This window comes from Rhinopithecus roxellana, chromosome 6 (assembly GCF_007565055.1).
Source record: "Rhinopithecus roxellana isolate Shanxi Qingling chromosome 6, ASM756505v1, whole genome shotgun sequence".
In the NCBI taxonomy this organism is placed as follows: domain Eukaryota; kingdom Metazoa; phylum Chordata; class Mammalia; order Primates; family Cercopithecidae; genus Rhinopithecus; species Rhinopithecus roxellana.
In genome coordinates this window covers 17,344,772-17,365,284 of record NC_044554.1, presented here as the reverse complement: position 1 = coordinate 17,365,284, position 20,513 = coordinate 17,344,772, and the positions used below count along the sequence as shown (strand labels likewise).

Sequence of the window (20,513 nt, the reverse complement as noted above, 5' to 3'; positions counted from 1 at the left end):
TAGATAGTACAGGGAGATCGCAACTGAGAAGAGACCCCAGGCATCATGTACAGGATGATCCTCTACCAATGCAGGATGCCCATCACTCTCCCACATGAGGTTCAAGCAAATTCAGAGCCTGCAGGGCACTTTTGCAGAAGACAGTTTTTCTTTATACTGCATTCAGGGCCTGATGGTGGATTAAGTTCTCTGTGATTTTTTATTTTTCTTCTTTCTTCCCAACAACCAACTACATAAGAAAATATTTCAGAGAAGCGTCCTAATAAAGCTTGTTCCACATGTGGAACCATTTTAAGAGCAAGTTGTTAAGTGAACACAGTACTGTTATTTATCACCCTTGTCCAGTTATGTTGAAAGGGTATTATAAGGGGATATTTTTCCCATTTGGCCTGGGAGAAAATATTTCTTTTTGATGCCCAGTTTCCATCAAGAACTTAGGGAGTGCTTCTACCAAAACTCTTTCCTACCACACCAAATCTTGGTAAAAGATCTTTTTATTTGTGCATTTGACCACCAATAATTTTGCAATTAAAGCTGGGTTTGTTCCCAACCAAACTATTCTGAGCACTTGCTTGGAATCACTTCTGCAGATTAATCAGACAGCCTTTTCTGGGCGATGAGTCAGATCACTAGGCATTCCCAAGGTTTTTACAGTGCCAGAGAAAATCAACTAAATAGTGGAGTGTGCCATTGTCATTTTCATTTTTCAATCTGACCTCTCCCAGATCTTATTTCTCTAAGCCAGGCAAGGGTTTGCTCTACAAAGTTGGCCAGATGTTGGGTATCTGATGAACCCATCTGCTTTCAAGAGTGAAATGCCTAAAACCTGCTGTTGGAAATCTGTTCATCATAAAGATGTATACTTACAGATTCATGATGAGAGGAGGGTCTTCCAGAAAGCAAGAAAGAGCACATATGAAAGGTTTAGTTCTTATAGTTTTCTGGCACAGAGCAGTTGAGATAATGTGAAGTAGAAGAAGAATATTTCAACTTAGAAATCTTCATTCAAATGTGTATTAGACTTGCTAGATGAACAGCAAGATTAAAAACAGCCACACTCTTGTAGACACTTGACAAAATTGAAATACAGTAAAACCTGGGTGCCAAATTAATCACTGATATCAGTGCTTCCTGGTGCCAAGTCACTTTCATCTCTAGTTGATGTGTATGATCACAAGCTTTAAAGCAGACCTCCAGGTACCTACATTCATATCCTAGCTGAACTTATACACAGTTATATTTGTCCCTCTTGAGGGATGAAGGCAAGCTGTTACCCAAACATGCTTTCCAGATATAAGACAAATACATTAGGCATTCCCTACCACCACTGCTAATGCCTTCCTTAAGGTTCTAGGTTAGCACAGTGCAGCAGAACTTTCTGCAATATGGAAATGTTTTATCCTGCACTATACAACACTATGGCCATTAGCCACATGTGGCTGTGGAGCATTTGAAATGAGACTGACATGTCCCGGAATTTAAGTTTTAATTATCTTTGATTTCAAATAATTAAATGGCCACATGATGCTTGTAGCTACCATGTTGGACTGCACAACTCTGGAGCATTGTGGGGGCCTTTAAATTACCTCCCTGCCTCCAGCCTAATTCCCACTCTCCCTATGCTTCTACCCTCCATAATACCTACTATCCCCAGACTCATTCTAAAACGAGTCTGATGATCTCACTTAGCTGTCATAATCCATTAGTGGCTTCTCAATTGGCTATAATATAAATTCCAAGCCCCTAGCATAGACATTAAGACCTTTCATGACCTGGCTTTCCTTCTTTATTCCAGGGCTCAGTGACGTCTGTGCTCGCTGCACTCCCACCCCTCACCACACAGACACTGCTAATCCACAGATCTCTGTCTTTACAAGTCACACCACTGTGACTATGCTGTTTGCTTCCCCCAACCTTGACCACCTGGCAAAGTCCTGTTTGTGTGTTATGACTCAGATTAGACAGCATTTCTTCACTGAAGACTTCCAACCCTTACACTTTACCCTGCTCACCTCCTGTCTCCTAGTTATTCTACATCAGTTCCTTTTTACTTATCTCTATTTATTTCCATCCAAAACCTCTTATCTCCTTCTGCTTTTTCACTTTTCCCCCTATTTTAAAGGTTTAATTTCTATATAGTAAAGTTTACCCTATTAGTCTATAGCCTGAGTTTTGACAGACACCTTAGTTGTAACTAACTACTGCTATAATGAATCAGCTGTTCACCCACTCCCAGCCCTGGCAAGCACTGATTTGTTTTGTTCTATAGTTTTGCCTCTCCTATATAAATGGAATGATACAGTATGTAGCCTTTTGAGTCTGGCTTCCTCCACTAAGCATAATGCATTTTAGATTCATCCATGTGGTTTCATGTGTCACTATTTGGTTCATTTTCAATTGCTGACTAATATTCCATTATATGGATGCACCATAGTTTGTTTACCCATTCCCTAGTTAAGGGGCATTTTGGTAGTTTCCTGTTTCTGGTGATTACAAATAAAGCTTCTATAAATATTTTCATATAGGTCTTTTTTTGTGTGGAAATTGGTTTTATTTCACTTGGTAAGTATCTAGGTGTAAGACTGCTGATTCATGTGGTACCAATTTCCAAAGTGGCTGTACCATTTTATATTCCATGTATGAAGGCTCCAGATGCTTCCAATCCTTGTGAGTACTTGTTATTTTTAGGTTTTATGGTTTTTTTAATTTTAGCCATTCCAATAGGTGCATAGTAGTATATCATTTTGGGGGTTGGGGGTTTTTCTTGATAGAGATGAGGGTCTTCCTATGTTGCCCAGGCTGGTTTTGAATTCCTGGGCTCAAGAAATCCTCCTGCCTCAGCCTCCCAAATCATTTGGCTTTAGTTTGCACTTTTCTCTAAAGACTAATGATGTTGAAGACCTTTCATGTGCTTTTTTCCATCTATGTATCTTTGCCAAGGAGTTTTTCTTTCACTTTTAGTCTCTTCCCCCTCCAGTATAATTGGCATTTCATTATGGACAACAAAACACATTTTGAGCCTCTTCAATCCTTTTTATTTCTCATTCATTTCTTATGTTAGCATAAAAAAAGTCATTTTATGATAGTCTCAAATAAAATTATGGAAATGTATATTTGCTTAGTAAAACTGAAAACACATGTAGTTATAATACTTTAAAATATAAGTCATGAGAGAAAGTACATATAAGCAGAAATCCAAATGAAGTCAAAATGTGCAATACTTGGGGAAGAAAGAAGGATAAGAAAGAGAGACCACGTGTGGTGATGGTCTCACTTTTCAAGTCAGGGAACTGATATAATTTATTTGACCATTCAGAGGTCACACTGCAAGTTGTTTTCAAAGTTAATATATGATCAAGATCTTCTAGGTCCTGAACACTTTGCTTGAGGGTCTGTTCATATTTAGTTTTATCCAGTCATGCAATATTGCATTCTTTCAGGTTAAAACATACTATATACCCTGTTAGTGGAACTTTGGCTTGTGTGTGTAACTGGAGGGCCAATAAATATTCATGTAATCTTCTGGATAACATATTGAAAAGGACAGCTGGCTCAGGAGGGATCATTTGCCTGGGTTAGTATCTGTTTCCATTTATATTAAAAAAATATTGCAAGAAGTTATTATCTGCCGGAGGGCTTGGGGGAATTCAGTGGAAGTCTGATATTACATCTGATCACTTTTGACATTTACCTATTGTAACAAGGAAACTGTGTGAAGACAGCCAAGTGACTTTTTACAAAACACAATTTCAGAAGCTATAAAAGGAAAAAGGAGATGGCAGAGATAAAATACACTGCATCTGTAAAAATGAGAAACATGAATTGTCAGCAACACCTGCTTGTAACTATCAACCATTTCTATTGGGCCTGCTGAGAAATTACTCAAAGCCAAGTACATTGATGGGTGTGAAGTCTCATGTGCTTCAAAGCTAGTCAAGAGACACAGAGGAGAAAAAGAAAGTGTAGTTTTATTGAATATTTTTAACCCTAAACCTGGAGTTGATGAAATGTAATTTTATGACACGTTCTGAACACTTGAAAAGAAATAAGTTGTCCTTTATATTTTTATCTCTCAAGACTACAAGTGACAACAGGGCTTTTAAAGGTTGGGTACAAAAAATGTTTAATTTTTTTCCCAAACAAATTCAAAATCTCTAACTGGGGCACCAAAATATTGATTGCAAAAGCTGATTAAAAATTACTAAAGATATTTCTAATTTCTAATTGAGAGTAATAAATTATAACTACTTGGGCTCTCATTTCTTAGACCCCAAGTAGTAACAGTGAATGAATGAGAAAAGGAATGGACAGGAGTGGTCAAGGTATTTCCGAGACAAAAAAGTGACAACTCTGCAGGACAGAGAAAATCTAAAACAGATATGGATAACACAGACCCACTCATTTCTTTAGAAACTCAGGTAGGCTCAGAACTTAAAAAACTCAGGACAGAATGGAATACAACAACCATGAAATTTTTATGTTTAAAATAATAAAGCAAGCAAATATGAAAGAAATAAAGGAAAATAAAAGAAATAAAGATAATTCAGGGAACAAAGGAAAGCTTCAAAAACTTATTTATAGCCACAAAAAGATGTGATATTTACTACAAACTGACTGTTTGTGTCTCCTGCTCCAAAACCTATATGTTGAATCCCTAATTCCCAATGTGATGGTGCTTGGAGATGGGCCTTTGGGAGATAGTTAGGTTTAGATGAGGTCATGAGAGTGGTGCCCCAGTGATGGGATTGGTGCCCTCATAAGAAGATGAAAAGACCAGAGTTCTCTTGCTCCAACATATGAGGATACAGCAACGAGGTAGCCATCTTAGTCCATTTTGTGTTGTTATAGAAGAATACCACAGACTCGGTAATTTACAATGAACAGATACATATTGGCTCACAGTTACAGAGGCTAGAAAGTCTAATATAAGGTGCCAGCATCTGGCAAGGGTCTTCCTGCTGTGTCATCCTATGGCAAAAGGAGGAAGGGCCAAAAGAGAACAAGAGGGGAACAAATTTGACCTTTTATAATGGTACCAATTCTGCCATGAGGGCATAATCCTTATGACCTATAGGAGAAGCAGCAGACCAAGCCAGGATGCCAATATCTAATAAGAGCCGCAGAAAGAGACCAGAAAAACAGAATGGAAAATATCAAAGAAATAGTATAATAAAGGTTCACAAAACCAAACTAAAGAAAACAAGTCTCCATCCTGACAAAGAACCATACTAAAATGCACCATTGCAATACTTCAAAACAAAAAAAGTACAGGGAAAATCTTGACAATTTTCAAAAAGAAAAGGTAATATAAGTATATCATATACAAGCAGCAAGAATCCTAATGGGTTCAGGCCTCTCAATAGTAACACTGGATGCTAGAAGACAATAAAGCACTGCCTGTAAGTTTCTGAAGAAAAATCATTTTTTCATTCTAGGAATTTCATACAATCTAGAATACTAAGCCAGAATTCAATCAAAAGAAGGTAAAAATAAACACATTTTCAAACACTAAGAATTGAAAAATTGGTTTTATCCCTGCACAATTTCTTAGAAAGCTGCTGTAGGATATGCTTCAACAAAATGAAAGAGTGAATCAGCAGGAACAGAAAACCAAACACTGCATGTTCTCACTCATAAGTCCGAGTTGAACAATGAGAACACATGGACACAGGGAGGGGAGCAACACACACCGGAGCCTTAGGGGGGCGAGGGGGCAAGTGGAGGGAACCTAGTTGATGGATCAATAGGTGCAGCAAACCACCGTGGCACACGCATACCTATGTAACAAACCTTCACGTTCTGCACAGGTATCTCAGAACTTAAAATAAAATAACAAAAACTAAATAAAAAGTGAATCAGAAAAGCTGACACAGAGTCCACCTTGGAGTGCAGCAACAATCCCCATGATGACACTGTCCAGCAGACTGGAGAGCAAACGACCTATGTCTGGGAGAAGGTGTTCAGAGGAATAAATTAAATTGATGATTTTAACAGCTTTTGGGGAAGCAATTAAGGATGTGTAGGAAAAATACACAATCAGAAACCTTGATTAGAAGTGGTGAAAGAAGGAAAGAAACCATACAAGAAAATAAAGGAAATCATAAATGCTTCAGTGAACAAGATTTACGTGGTAAAACCACAAACAATGATAACTGGTTTAACTAAATTGTAATAAAACTACTTTGGGATAAGGAGAGGAGGTGGGATGCAGAGGAAGAGTGCGAAATCCTCTATCAGAATAGGAGTAAATAGATATTGACTAACATTGATAAAATGAGAAATAGCTATATAGGAATATTATTAGAAATGTGAAGAAGAAAGAGCTGAAAGATTTAAAATGTTTGTGTTTGGGTCACAGAACTAGAGAGGATGGGAGGGTTAGGGCAAGAGACTAGAATTTTTTATTATAACCATTTTGGTTATGTTATTTTCTTTAAGTTCACACATATATTACTTCAATTAAGTTGCTTTAATGCCTGACACTTCTCATAGAGCTCTCTGAGGAAAGAAATCTATGGACAGGGAAAATGTAAGGAAGACAATTAGCTTGCTATAAGTCTCTTAAATTGTCATCATATTGAGAGCAATTGGTAGTGAGTGGGAGGGCAAAAACATGGATAGCTACTAATTTAAAGACAGAAACAAAAGAGTCTGTGGCATAAAAAAAAACCTATAGGGCTATAAGTGGAAGAAAAATGGTCCTAAGGTTAAGCAGCACTGAACAAGATCATACAGCAATTTTGGAAATGAGCTGATGAAGCAACATCACAAAAATCTTGAGTTTCATAAAAATAAATCACTCAGGCCGGGCGCGGTGGCTCAAGCCTGTAATCCCAGCACTTTGGGAGGCTGAGACAGGTGGATCACGAGGTCAGGAGATCGAGACCATCCTGGCTAACACGGTGAAATCCTGTCTCTACTAAAAAATACAAAAAAACTAGCCGGGCGAGGTGGCGGGCGCCTGTAGTCCCAGCTACTTGGGAGGCTGAGGCAGGAGAATAGCATAAACCCGGGAGGCGGAGCTTGCAGTGAGCTGAGAACCGGCCACTGCACTCCAGCCTGGATGACAGAGCGAAAATCTGTCTCAAAATATATATAAATAAATAAATAAATAAATAAATAAATAAATAAATAAATCATTCAGATTAAGGAAAGGCCAAAGTAATGAGTACTTACTTACTTAAGGTTGGGTTGGGAATGACAGGATTTTTTAAATGGTCAATGTAAACTGTACCTGTCTTAATAATCAGTACCAAGTTTTAAAAATAAATGCTTTTTCAGGAAACAAAAGTGACATCTTAAAAAATAATTAAATTGGCCGGGCGCAGTGGCTCAAGCCTGTAATCCCAGCACTTTGGGAGGCCGAGGCAGGTGGATCACGAGGTCAGGAGATCGAGACAATCCTGGCTAACATGGTGAAACCCCGTCTCTACTAAAAATAGAAAAAACTAGCCGGGCGTGGTGGCGGGCGCCTGTAGTCCCAGCTACTGGGAGGCTGAGGCAGGAGAATGGCGTAAACCCGGGAGGCGGAGCTTGCAGTGCGCCGAGATCACCACCACTGCACTCCAGCCAGGGCGACACAACGAGACTTCGTCTCAAAAAAAAAAAAAAAAAATTAAGTCGCTTTAATTATAAGATACTTCCAATCACTACAAGATTGTTTACTCTTCTCCTTTTACATTATGTGAATTTTGAAACTTTTATATAATTTTTATCATAATAGAACCATCTAGTATTTTCTAGTCATAAACTGATAAGGCTCTGTAATAAATTATAAATAAAAAGAACCCCATATTCAGAAACTAAATCGGTCATCATAAAATTGAACAACCAGCCCTTTGAAAGGTAGATTTGCATGTTTGGGATGGAAGTATAATACCACACCTCAACCTTGCAACTGTTTTGTAAAGAGAATAAAGCAACTGGCTTTTCTGCCCTGCAGGGAAGAATTCCTTTATCATATTTTAACATCAATAACTCTTTTTTTTTTTTTGAGACGGAGTCTCGCTCTGTCGCCCAGGCTGGAGTGCAGTGGCCGGATCTCAGCTCACTGCAAGCTCCGCCTCCCTGGTTTACGCCATTCTCCTGCCTCAGCCTCAGCCTCCCGAGTAGCTGGGACTACAGGCGCCTGCCACCTCGCCCGGCTAGTTTTTTGTATTTTTTTTAGTAGAGACGGGGTTTCACCGTGTTAGCCAGGATGGTCTCGATCTTCTGACCTCGTGATCTGCTCGTCTCGGCCTCCCAAAGTGCTGGGATTACAGGCTTGAGCCACCGCGCCCGGCCAACATCAATAACTCTTTAAAGGTTTTTCCATTATTACTGAATCGACTTGCTGTTTGGTTATTTGCAAGCCATGCTTGCTGAAAGCTACACAATTTTACTAACTAAAATTACTCTAGCTGAACAACAGAATTTCACCTTCTACCACTTGATTGGAAAGTCCTGAGTTGCTGGTTTTATTGGGCAATAGAAATATGTATCTTTTTCTAAGTCTTTGCGAAAAATGGAAAAATTGCCGAAATAGGGTTAATATTTATTTGGCTTAGTGGGACCAGATTTTCTATCATGACATTCAGACCCAAACAGGTCAAAAAAGAGATCCTTGCTAGTTATTATACAAGCTGGCAAGGTGATTTTCAGGGACATACAGAGAAATGAGAAGTATTGCTACAGAAGAAAAAAGGTGTATCTACAAATGGAAATGTTTTTTCATTCTCTCCGTCCAGCTCCCAGACCCCACACACCTACAGATTTGAGGATCATGACTATTCTGAAGTTTCTTTGCTTCCTGCCACTCTAATGTCTAGACATTTTGTCAGACTGTGAGGAGAAAAATCATATCAAAGGAATACACGAACCCCTTGAAATATGGTGATCTATCTTAACATCTACTTAAAGAGAGTTACAGAAGAATAGTTGCTTTGTCAATGACACAATAATCCATGACTTATAAGAATAATTTTCACAGTGGAGTAAGAGAATCAAGGTAACTTTTAGACCTCTTCAATAAATATATGAAGAATCAAAAGTAAGAGTATACTTAACAGAAATTGTTTGGACTGCCTTTTCTAGTGATGTACAGGGGAGTGGAAAATGCACCCATAGAGAAAAGGATTGTTTTGGCTCCTTTCCTACCACCTACCTTATTGGTGATTTTTGTTGGTAGCTATAACATATTCTCATTTACACCTTTCATCACAGACACCAAGAACAGTGGAGTGATGCAAGGAGGAAATATGTTATGGACATATCTACAAAAGACCAACTACAGAATTTGCAGGGTCTGGTGCAAAATGAAAATGTGAGGTCCTTGTTCAGAAAGTATTAAGAATATCAAGCTGGTGACAGGTGACTAAACCAAACACCAGGCCCTTTTGAGCATGGTGGCCTGTGTGACTGCCCAGGTCACATGAAGCTAGCCATGTGACCCCTGGCCCATCAAATGTTTCCAAACAACAAACCCATTTTAACCCAACCTCATGTTCTAGAATAGAACAGTCAAGTCATAGCTAATTACAATTCCTAATGTCATGAGATTTCTTTCAATTACCAATTTACTCTCAGTACTTAGCTATGCAAATTTTTAACAATTGGTATAAAATAAAAGCATAAACAGTAATATATGGCTGCTGAGTGTTTCTCTCCAGCCATTTAGTTAATAGTATCTATAGGATGCTTTCTGCCCTTAGCAACATGAGTTCAGTTGGGTTCCCAAATTGCCAGTGATGGGCCCTTCTTCCCATTCTCCTGTCTGACCATCTGCTTGTTACCAACTGCAGGGTAGCTAAACTGTTCAACCACAAGAGAATGACTCATGGGTGCTGGGAGGGGGGGGAACGTGCTTTTTGAATATGCAGTCCTTAAAACACCAGCTGTTTGATTTTGGGTTTTGCAAATCAGTTGGCTATGAATTTCAGGGAAGACGTTTTCGTCTTTGGAAAGCTAAATTTCACAGCGTTCTAGAGGAATACAAGTCATGCCGTCTGCTTTTTCTTAATTTTACCACAAAAAAACTTTAAAATACAAAACACATGTTTTTTCCCACATCTCCACCCCATGATGACAAAGAAAACTCCTTTGAAGGACACTTTGTCATATTCCAGGAAGGGACAATATCTCTCTAAATGGGTTTGTCACAATAAAACATATGAAGTCAGAATTTTTAGGAAGGAGCGACGGAAAATAAGCAAGATTAATATTATGCTCTGGTTTCTAAAGGCAGAAAAACAGATAAGGAGTTTCCACCATGTATTAAAGAGATGGGAACACTTTGTGACAATCTCGCATCATTCTTCTGTGCTTAGTCTCCAGTCACAGCTCCATTCACAGGAGCTGGGCTAAAGGCATCATATCAGAGATCTCAAGGAAGCAATAATTATGAGGGCAGGAGGGACCCCAGCCCACAAAGCACCTCTCCTTGTCTCCCCGGAAACCTCCTTGGATTAGATACCCATTTACCCTCATAAGTTTTTTTCTAGGAGAACTGCCACTTACTAAGGGGCACATATTCCCTCCTCAGGCCCAGAATGACCTTCCTGTTCCTCACCATTCTCTCAGTCTACACCTGGACTCAGGAATTCACTCCTCCTCTCTACTTTTGCTGCATGTTACATTTGCCGTGTATTTGCCATTTGCATTTGGCTTTACATATTTTTATATGTTTATCCCTGGTCTCCCCAACCAGACAGTGAGTTTCTTGAGGGCAACTACCATGTGTTGCTTTATTATTGCCTTCCCCTCAGGGCCTAGCATAGTGTCTGTTATTAAGAAGATGCTATTCCGAAATGTGTTGATTGATGTAGTAATTGCCCCTTCTGCTCCAACCTACAAATTTGAACTAGACAGTAGGTAATTTTCACATATTATTGAAAGAAAAACAACTGGAATCATCCAACTTTTAAAAAACATTTATTTTCACATCAGGTCACAGATTCTAAACCCAAACTAACTTCCTTTGCCTCTTTAAGCTAATGACATGTTGTTTAACCTTCACAAATTAATGGAAATGCGAGCTAATGAGAGTTTATGCTATCGATTGCCTTTGAAGTATTTATTTTTCTCACGCTCATTTCAGGAACTTCCCTCTTGTAAATTTGGCATGATTGATGCAAAATCCACTTTCCCTGTTTAATACTTTCCTCCACATATAACTCCACTTTGTGGGATCTATTAGCAAGAAGATAATTAAATGTAAACACGAGTCACAGACTTTTCTTTCTCTGAAGTGAAATACACATAAACAGCAAGAAAAATAATGAGGAAAAAGGAGAGAAGGGGGATCTCATAATCCCTTCCCTTAGGATTTCAGGAAGAATCTATCACCAAAGCAAGAAAAGTCCTCCAAGTAAACATCCTGTCTTCTTTACGGGGACTGACCCAAGGTAGAAACAACAGGAATTCATTGGCTGGATCAGCCCACTTTGACCAGTTACTGAAGGAGCCGGGGTAAACCATACAAGGTCCCAGAAGAGAACCCAACAGCAAAAAAGGGAGGATCACTGCTTTCAGTAGTGATGTGGCGACAGACCCCAAGAATCCAGCCCTTCCAAACTCACTTAGAGGACATCCAATCCAACTGATCATCTCTGAATATTCCTACCAAAACAAGTGTGGTACATTGAGCAGAGCCAGAAGAGTTCATTCATCTATGGGAAAATATAAAACATGTTACAATATAAAGAGACAATATTGTTTTATCTATAAAGGAATAAAGACATAGAAAACTGGGTTTCTTTTTTCCATAATTTATATATTTTCAATTAAAAGGATATTTCTAACTAGTGACACATTGTCTCCTTTCTAAATGTCAGTATGTCCAAAGCCAAATGACATATTGCAACTTTTCCCAAATATCTGTGTATCCTAAGCACACTGTGTCAAGAAGACTGATCCAAAGACTTGATTTATGTTACTGCCTGACAGATCATGTCTGCAAGGCATGCTGTCTAAATGGACTGTGCTCCGGCAGTTACCTTAGTCATCAATTCTCAGGGAATTAATGAGTACCATTCATCCCAATAATAGAAACCAAGGTCAGGGCCTCTTCCTTGCTCTGTAATTCCATTAGCATGACACTGAAAGCATTTAGGTCATAGGCTCTGTAGACTTTATCACTGAGCAAATGGAACTGCATCTTGTTTTCAGAGAGAATCCTCTCTGAGCACACCCCTTGTCAGAGATTTGTTGTACATCAACATTCAGTGCACTTACATATGTAGGGAAAACCCTAGTAAAGGAAAAGTGAGGCTGCCGTTAGCTGCCAAGAGTTTCAAGTACTGTTTTCATTAAAGTAAATGCCAATAGAAAACATTTGTAATAAAACCACGTCAGGTACTTTCAATTACTGAACACACATTTTTAAACTGTGTGCTCACTTACATTTTATGCAAGTCACTCAGTCATTTTATGTGGCTACCATTGAATTTATTTCAGTTTTCATTCTTTTATTTTGATTTCTATTCTTTTATCTTAGTTTTTACTTCAACCACCCTAATAAAGTTAAAATGGCTTTGAAACTAAGTTATTACCATGAGCAAGTAAGTATGTTTACAGTGAAACTTTCATGTTGAAGTCTCAACCAGCAAGCTTTTCTAAACTAAGTCTCACCAGTCGTTCCCTTGATCTTCATAATTCAAATTGCTTTCAACCTCCAACATATCAAAAAAGAAAGGAGTAACCCCAAGGTTTGAAGCCATAGGCAAGGATTTGAACTGTAGCTTGGACACTTGTTTTCTTAATAGTGAAATTAGCATGATTATTATACTTTTATAGCTACTTCACACTATTGCTATAAGGATTTAAAATAAGCAAGTTCCACACTGCCTGTAAACTAACAAGTAATAGTTTATCATTGTTGAGCATACAAATTGTGTGTGTCTGTGTGTGTGTGTGTGTGTGTGTGTGTGTGTGTAAATCTATGTTTTAAAACATTTGGGGTTTTATGCCCAATAAATTTTAAATGATCTACAGTAATAGAGGAGAGCAGAGGCATAAATAAGTCAAAACAGAAAATCATCCAAATACCATTTGTGTTTTGAAGTATGTTTTTAAATTTCATTTCAAATGTCGGTATTTCTAAAACCCAAAGAAATTACTTCCCACAAAAGAATGACACCATGATGTGATGTCCTAACTAAACAGGATCTGAAGAGCTGTTCAATTTCCTCTCCTCTTCTCTCTCTTCTCTCTCCTCCTCTCACTTTGCCTGTCAAAAGACAGTTGCAACAAAGAACCTGCTTCAGGCAAAGTTCCTGACTTCCACTCACCCGTGAATCAGGACCACTTATGAAGTGTTTAGTTCCTGGCTTAGAGGCAGGCTGTACTCATCAAATAAAAGCACCAGATACTCACAAAGCAAGTAATAGATTAGAGATCTGAGCCAGAAAAGTCAAGAGATGCAGGGTGGTGGCTACACTAACAGCAAAGGCTATGAAATCTGATAGACTAGGGTTCTAAGCCCTGTTTGGCATATGTGACCTTGGACAAACTAATAACTGCTATATGCTTCAGTTTCCTCTACTGTAAACTTGTAATGATATCAAATATTTCATATGATATGTTAAGGATATTTTTAAATGGATATATACATATATATACACACACATATATATCACTTAGCACAGTGCTTGGCTCAGGTAGGTACTCATAAGAGGTAGGAAGAAAAATGTTTAATAGCATTCAATAAATATGAAAGTGTGTGTGTTTATATGTGTAGGACTCAGTGTGGGTGATTAAGAGATTTAAATCATGCTGATTTCCCTTTGAATAATAAACTCTTACAAGTTGATGTTTTCCTACAGAGACCTGCAACATCGTCTTTTTTGTAAATCAGAGAACACAGACTCTTGACCTCATCCAGTGTCTATCTAATCCACCCAACACATCTCTTTCATAACTGAAGCTATTTTCCTGTGTTGAAACTTAGGGGATATTGCTCTGTATAATCCTGTAGTAAGCTGTGTTCCTTCAATTCTAGCAGTATTACAGGTTTACCCCATGTGGAAAGAAACCAAGTTGGTACCTACACACAAGCACACACACCCCCCTTAATAGTGATATGAGAAATATTTAAAAGATGACAGTAATAAAAAGAATGACAGTTAATACTTATAGATCAGTTCTCACATGTCAGGCATTGTTCTACTCACTTTACATATGATAACTCATTTAATTCTCAGATGCAGTCTGTGAAGTCAGTAGTATTAGTATATCAATTTTACTGTTGAAAAATAAACTCGGAGAAGTTAGGTAATTTTGCAGAGGTCACAGGACAGATAACAATATATACATTATGGCTAGGGAGGCTAAATCATTGATGAACCATACATTCCAAGACACTGTTGAACATGAAAGGGGACAAAAACAGGAACTAAAGTTCACCCTAATCATAGTTGAAAACCCAATACCTTGCAATGCTTACATCATTTTTTTAAATCAGTAAATTAATGAGTTATTATATTTCTACTTGAAAAATATATTGATTGTCCTAAGATTCTAAGATGATCTACGTAAGGCGTTCTTAGTTATTGCGCTTATGGTAAATAAAAATGTGTTTGAGTTTCCAACATGATGAGTTTCACTTCAGGGACACAGGCTCAGCCAATATTTTCATATGCTATCTATAACATTTCACAATAGAAGAATGAACAAGTACTGGCTCATTAACTCACTAACTGTCCTTTCTTGCCATGGTTATTAACTAATGTTCTGCCTTTCGCTGTAAAGCATGTGCAAGATTGAGAGTTCAAGGAATAGACATCCCTGAAACATACTGAATGGTGGGTTGCATTTTTGCATATTTCACAGATCAAAGCAGTACCTGATTCCATAGAGGGAGCAACAACACAGAATTATTGACAGGTTTCTGAGCTGGGGCTCACAGTCTTGAAGGGAGAAAGGAAAGGGAATAGGTTTCCAGTTTGGTAAGCTCCTTGAGGGAGTTTATGCAGTGTATACTATTGATGTCCACCCCAGAAATAGTTATCTTGGTAGGTACTTAAACATTTACACTGAAGTCAAACTGCCAGGAAAATCTGTATTTCCATGTGTGTGGCTCTCCTCACACATATAAATAAATAGTAAAAAGAAAATAAGCCAGGCGCGGCGGCTCACACCTGTAATCCCAGCACTTTGGGAGGCCAAAGCGGGTAGATCACGAGGTCAGGAGATCAAGACCATCCTGGCTAACACGGTGAAACCCCGTCTCTACTAAAAATACAAAAAAAATTAGCTTGGCATAGTGGCAGGTGCCTGTAGTCCCAGCTACTCAGGAGGCTGAGGCAGGAGAATGGCGTGAACCCAGAAGGTGGAGCTTGCAGTGGGCCGAGATGGCACCACTGCCCTCCAGCCTGGGAGACAGAGCGAGACTCCATCTCAGAAAAAAAAAAAAAAAAAAAAAAAAAAAAAAAAAAAGTGTATATTGTTTTTAAAAGACATATAACATTTTACCAATCCTAAACATGTTTATATTTTAATATTTTGACAGTTGGAGAGCATCTTATAGTCAATGGAGCATCATTATTTAGTTAACAGTGTTTCTTTTTTTTTTTTTCCTGTGGCATATAAAATAAAAGTATGCCTTACCATCCATGGCATTGTAGATTTGAATAAACACATTATATATCAGACATTAGCAAGATATCAGCACCATATAAAAGTAAATCAGAAAGAAGAGATAAGATGTGACAACACATCAACCTTTAAAGCTTAGTACATGAGTGGGAAGGTGGTTATAACTTCTTTACCAAGTGGCTACTACCCATATTAACACATATTTCTTTCCTTCCTTGTTTTCTCCTCTCAATAAAATAATAAAAGGGAAGAACTTGAATTTCTGGCATTTATTGTAGCTTTCTTAAATTGTTGATTATTGTCTCTAGAATACGAGCTCATAGGGCACAAAGTTCTATGTGATCCTCAAACACTCATATATATTGGAATCTCCTTAGGAGCTTCTTAGAAAGCTCACGGTCCTCACCTCCTGCCTGGACATTCTAATTCAGATGGTCCCCAGTAAGGCCCAAATAGCTGTCTTTTTAACTCTAGGTTAATTATGATCACCCCAAAGTTTGAGAACCCCTGGTCTGTGTTTGGAATTGGCCTATCACTGCAAAGGACTTGAATTTAGAAACTGGTCTCAGTAGTATGCACAGGACCCCATTTGATAGAAATTAGTGTGATTTCAAAAGGCAAATATACTAACGAAGGAAGGAATTCTGACATTTCATTGTTTCCTTTGGGGCTGGGACTGAAAGAACATGTATTGGTGATGTCCCTGATACCTATTTCTGTTGGGGTTTTTTTAGCTGTGCCCCATAAAATCGGACGCATCATTGATGGGAGTCCTGCAGATCGCTGTGCAAAACTAAAAGTGGGAGACCGGATCCTAGCAGTGAATGGCCAGTCTATCATCAACATGCCTCACGCTGACATCGTGAAGCTCATCAAGGATGCAGGTCTTAGTGTCACCCTTCGCATCATTCCTCAGGAGGGTGAGTGCCTGAGGCAGCCTTGCAGAGAGGCGGTCAACACACGGACACACTCACCGGCTGTTCTCAGCCTGCCCGCCAGGGTCGTGGAGTGCACCTGCCTGCCGTCACTGTGGTGTCAGAGTGTCAGAGGTTGATTATTATTTCTACTTTTGCAAAAACTCACACTCAGTTGCAATCCATATCATGTTTATTCAGTACCTGTCTCATTCAGAGGTCAAGTTATGTGGCATTGCAGACCAAATAGTGTGAATTCCATATACTCCGGTTTCTCTTCAGATCGCATAAATCTTTCGCCTTTTAGCAAATAGTGTGAATTCTGAGACGCCAGGTTATTCAATCATTTCCTGTGGGCACCCCCTTTTATGCTTGTATTAAGTCAGAATTCATTCAACAGAGGTGATAGTTACAAATCTGAAAAAAATATTTACGTTAACAGGAAATCTCTAGAGAATTCTTCAAAGTCAGATTGATTTTGAAAATGTGAAGTTTTGTGGTATAAAGAGAGCTCATTTAGAAAATGTTGCATCTGGTAAGAATTTAAAATTCCCACTGAGCCTTTTGAATTTGTCTGTACAAGGACTCCCCGCTGAGGCTCAGAAGAGTAGTGAACATCACAGTTCATAACCATGCCCTAGAGGGTCATGGAGCTGTGAACATCCCCGCACCGAAAATTCACCATTTCCAGAGACAATGGGTTCATGACTAGTTTCTGGCTGCTGACTCAACCATTTGAAGAATTACATTTCTGGAGCTCACTGATGAGTGTCCCACACAGAGGCTGATGGGCTCACTCAAGTTGGTACCCTCTGTTTTATTCAGCCACAATTCCATTTTAGGATTATCTGACATGCAGACAGCAAATGGCTAAACAGCCACTTGACTTTAAATATAAAACAGTAGTTCTCAACGGGGGTGGTTTTGTCCCTCCAGGGGACATTTTGTAAAGTCTAGAGGCGTTTTTGACTGTCTTGGTTGAGATGGGCATGCTGCTGCCATCTAGTGGGTGGAGGCCAGGGATGCTGCCAACCATCCTAAAATGCACAGGACAGCTGCCCACAGGAAAGATTTACCCAGCCCAAAATGCCAGCAGGGCTGAGTCTGGGAAACCCTGATATAAATGGAGAAGGAATTAAAAGATTTGGACTGTGGGGGGAAAAAGGGCAAGGGAGAGGAGTTTATAGGGGAATGCTAATAGATCACCTCCCTTTTCTTACCCAATCAAAAAAAAAAAGAGAAGAGAAAAGAAAATGGCCATGCTGTTTTTTAACCTACTATCCGCAGACACCAACATGTATAAACAATTCAACGGAAATTAACTGCAAACAAGATTGCTCACTGAAAGTCTAAATACTTCTCAGTTTTCCGAGTCTGGAATGTATCTGTTGTTGGGCCCTTATTCCAATATATAGTCAATTTCAGTTGAAAATTTGATGTTATTAGGAAAGAAGTCCAGAAGCAATTATTTAAAAGAACAGTTTTGTGAATCTTCTTGTGTCCAGCATTCTTTTTTCTTTCTGTAGAAATGTGGAGTCCAGTGGGCTATGAGGTAATAAGACTGACAAGGGATGAGGAAAAGATTGTAAAAAACATTTTCCTTTTAATGGTTCATTCCTTATCCACACTTTGGAAGACTCTTCCGACTGTTTATTACAAGCTAAAAGTGGTGGCTGATCCATTTTCTCTCAGTAAGCAATGCTGCAAAAATAGAGCATGTTTTAGAGCTTAGTCCTTTGAATTATTTTTTTCATAGTTTTACAAGGTTTTTTGGTAATCTTTTCCTCTCGCAGAATGACAAGATACTGTTCATAGCCTTGTTCCATAGTGATCATTAATGAAAGACTACAAGTTTCAGAAATGGTATTAGAACTTGATAAGATTAACCTGCTATCTAAAAACCTAGCAGAAACGGAAATAACCAAAGCCTGAGTCATCAGCAGAGGCAAAGTCACCACCTCTGGTCACCTCTTTCCCCTTATCAATGTTAACCTGACTGCATCTGCCACTGTGGTTCTCCATCGCAGAGCTCAACAGCCCCACCTCGGCACCCAGCTCAGAGAAGCAGAGTCCCCTGGCGCAGCAGAGTCCCCTGGCCCAGCAGAGTCCCCTGGCCCAGCCAAGCCCAGCCACCCCCAACAGCCCCGTCGCCCAGCCAGCACCACCTCAACCACTTCAGCTGCAAGGACATGAAAATAGGTAAAGTTTCCTCTGACTTTTGTGATTCTGAGAGGTGATGGGGTGGGGAGAGGAGGGAGCATTTGGGCACAGCACAGGACAGGCTGAGAGAGAGATTTTCATAAAGTGGAAATTGCCATGCGTACTGTTGTGTGATTTTGAGGTTGCATGTGTGTTATACATATGGTTTTATTAGTTAAGATAGCTGATGTCTGTCCTTCACAAAGAGAGATGCTTTCCTGAAGAAATGGTGAGCAGTTGCAGATGAGCAGGGCTTAACCGCTGAAGAGCATGTTAAAGGGAGTCCAGAGTGAAGAACTTACTCAGAGGCCCTCTGGCAGGAGCAAGCATGCAGTATGAACGACAGAAATACGGCCAATAAATGGAGTGGCAGAAGAAGAGTATGATGTGAGATGAAGCCAGTGAGGGTGGCTGGGGCCAACCCTAAAGGGCCTTGTAAGCATGCTTACTCAATGTTTTGATCTTTAAGTACAGCAAGAAGTCATTGAAGGGTCTTCAGCTGAGGAGTGTTATCATTAGATTTGCTTTATAAGAAAGCCTCCTCGTCTGCCCTGCAGACAGCACACAGGAGGCTGGCAGGGTGAATGCAGGTTAAGCAGTTAGGAGGTGGCTGCTTCCATTGAACCATAAAGGTCATGGCTCAGAGAATGATGAAGATGTGGAGGTGGGGAGAATGTCGAAGGATTTGTAGGCATTAGTAAATATTACCAGCCAGTGTGGTGGCTCACGCCTATAATCTCAGCACTTTGGGAAGCTGAGGTGTGAGGATTGCTTGAGCCCAGGAGTTCAAGACCAGTGTGAGCAACGTGGTAAAACCCCATCTCTACAAAAAATACAAAAGTTAGCCGGCCATGGTGGTACATGCCTATAGTCCCAGCTACTTGGGAGGCTGAGGCAGGAGAATCACTTAAACCCAGGAGGTGGAGGCTGCAGTGAGCTGAGAACGTTCCCATGACACTCCAGCATGGATGACAGAGTGAGACTCTGTCTCAAAAATAAAATAAATTGGCCGGGCGCGGTGGCTCAAGCCTGTAATCCCAGCACTTTGGGAGGCCGAGACGGGCGGATCACGAGGTCAGGAGATCGAGACCATCCTGGCTAACATGGTGAAACCCCATCTCTACTAAAAAAAATACAAAAAACTAGCCGGGCGAGGTGGCGGGCGCCTGTAGTCCCAGCTACTCGGGAGGCTGAGGCAGGAGAATGGCGTAAACCCGGGAGGCGGAGCTTCCAGTAAGCTGAGATCCAGCCACTGCACTCCAGCCTGGGCGACAGAGCAAGACTCCGTCTCAAAAATAAATAAATAAATAAATAAATAAATAAATAAATAAATAAATAAAATAAATTAGCATGTTTACTGATTATAATAACGTTACATCCTCCTACCCACAATCTAATGAGGTTCTTCTATTCCACACATAGCATTAGAGATAGGCATCACAAACTAATGAATAAGACACTTTGAACTTCCAGAAAAACATTGTCAGACGAACAACATTGTCTTCTTATTGTGGCCTGTATGTAACAGGGAGCCTGGGTTCGGTTGAGCCATGAAAGAAAAAGATGAAGCAGTGTTCCCATGATGCTTTCTCCCTTTCCATGGGAAACAGCAACAACAACAAAACAGAACAACTCACAGAAACACTTCTGCATGCGAACTCCTCACTGGCCTTTTTAATGATTCTAATGTTTTCCGAACATCTGCTTCCCATCCCTCTCCTCCCACGATGGTGAAGATGAAGTGAGACTCTGTTTTTGATTCTCAGAACTCTCTGGGTTCATCATTCACATTGTTGCAAAGCAAACGGTGTTCCCTGTGCCACAGGTGGT

The 20,513-nt window shown here is 39.6% G+C and overlaps 1 protein-coding gene across 2 annotated transcripts in view; it reads left to right on the top strand.

The window, feature by feature from the left end:
* Window positions 1-20,513, top strand: part of MAGI2 (membrane associated guanylate kinase, WW and PDZ domain containing 2) — a 1,518,597-nt gene that overhangs the window by 1,380,868 nt on the left and 117,216 nt on the right. For both annotated transcript variants that reach the window (XM_030933117.1, XM_030933118.1), the window contains 2 exons: window positions 16,305-16,490; window positions 18,512-18,683. In XM_030933117.1, coding sequence (XP_030788977.1) covers window positions 16,305-16,490; window positions 18,512-18,683 — 358 coding nt within the window. The remainder of the gene's footprint in view (window positions 1-16,304; window positions 16,491-18,511; window positions 18,684-20,513) is intronic.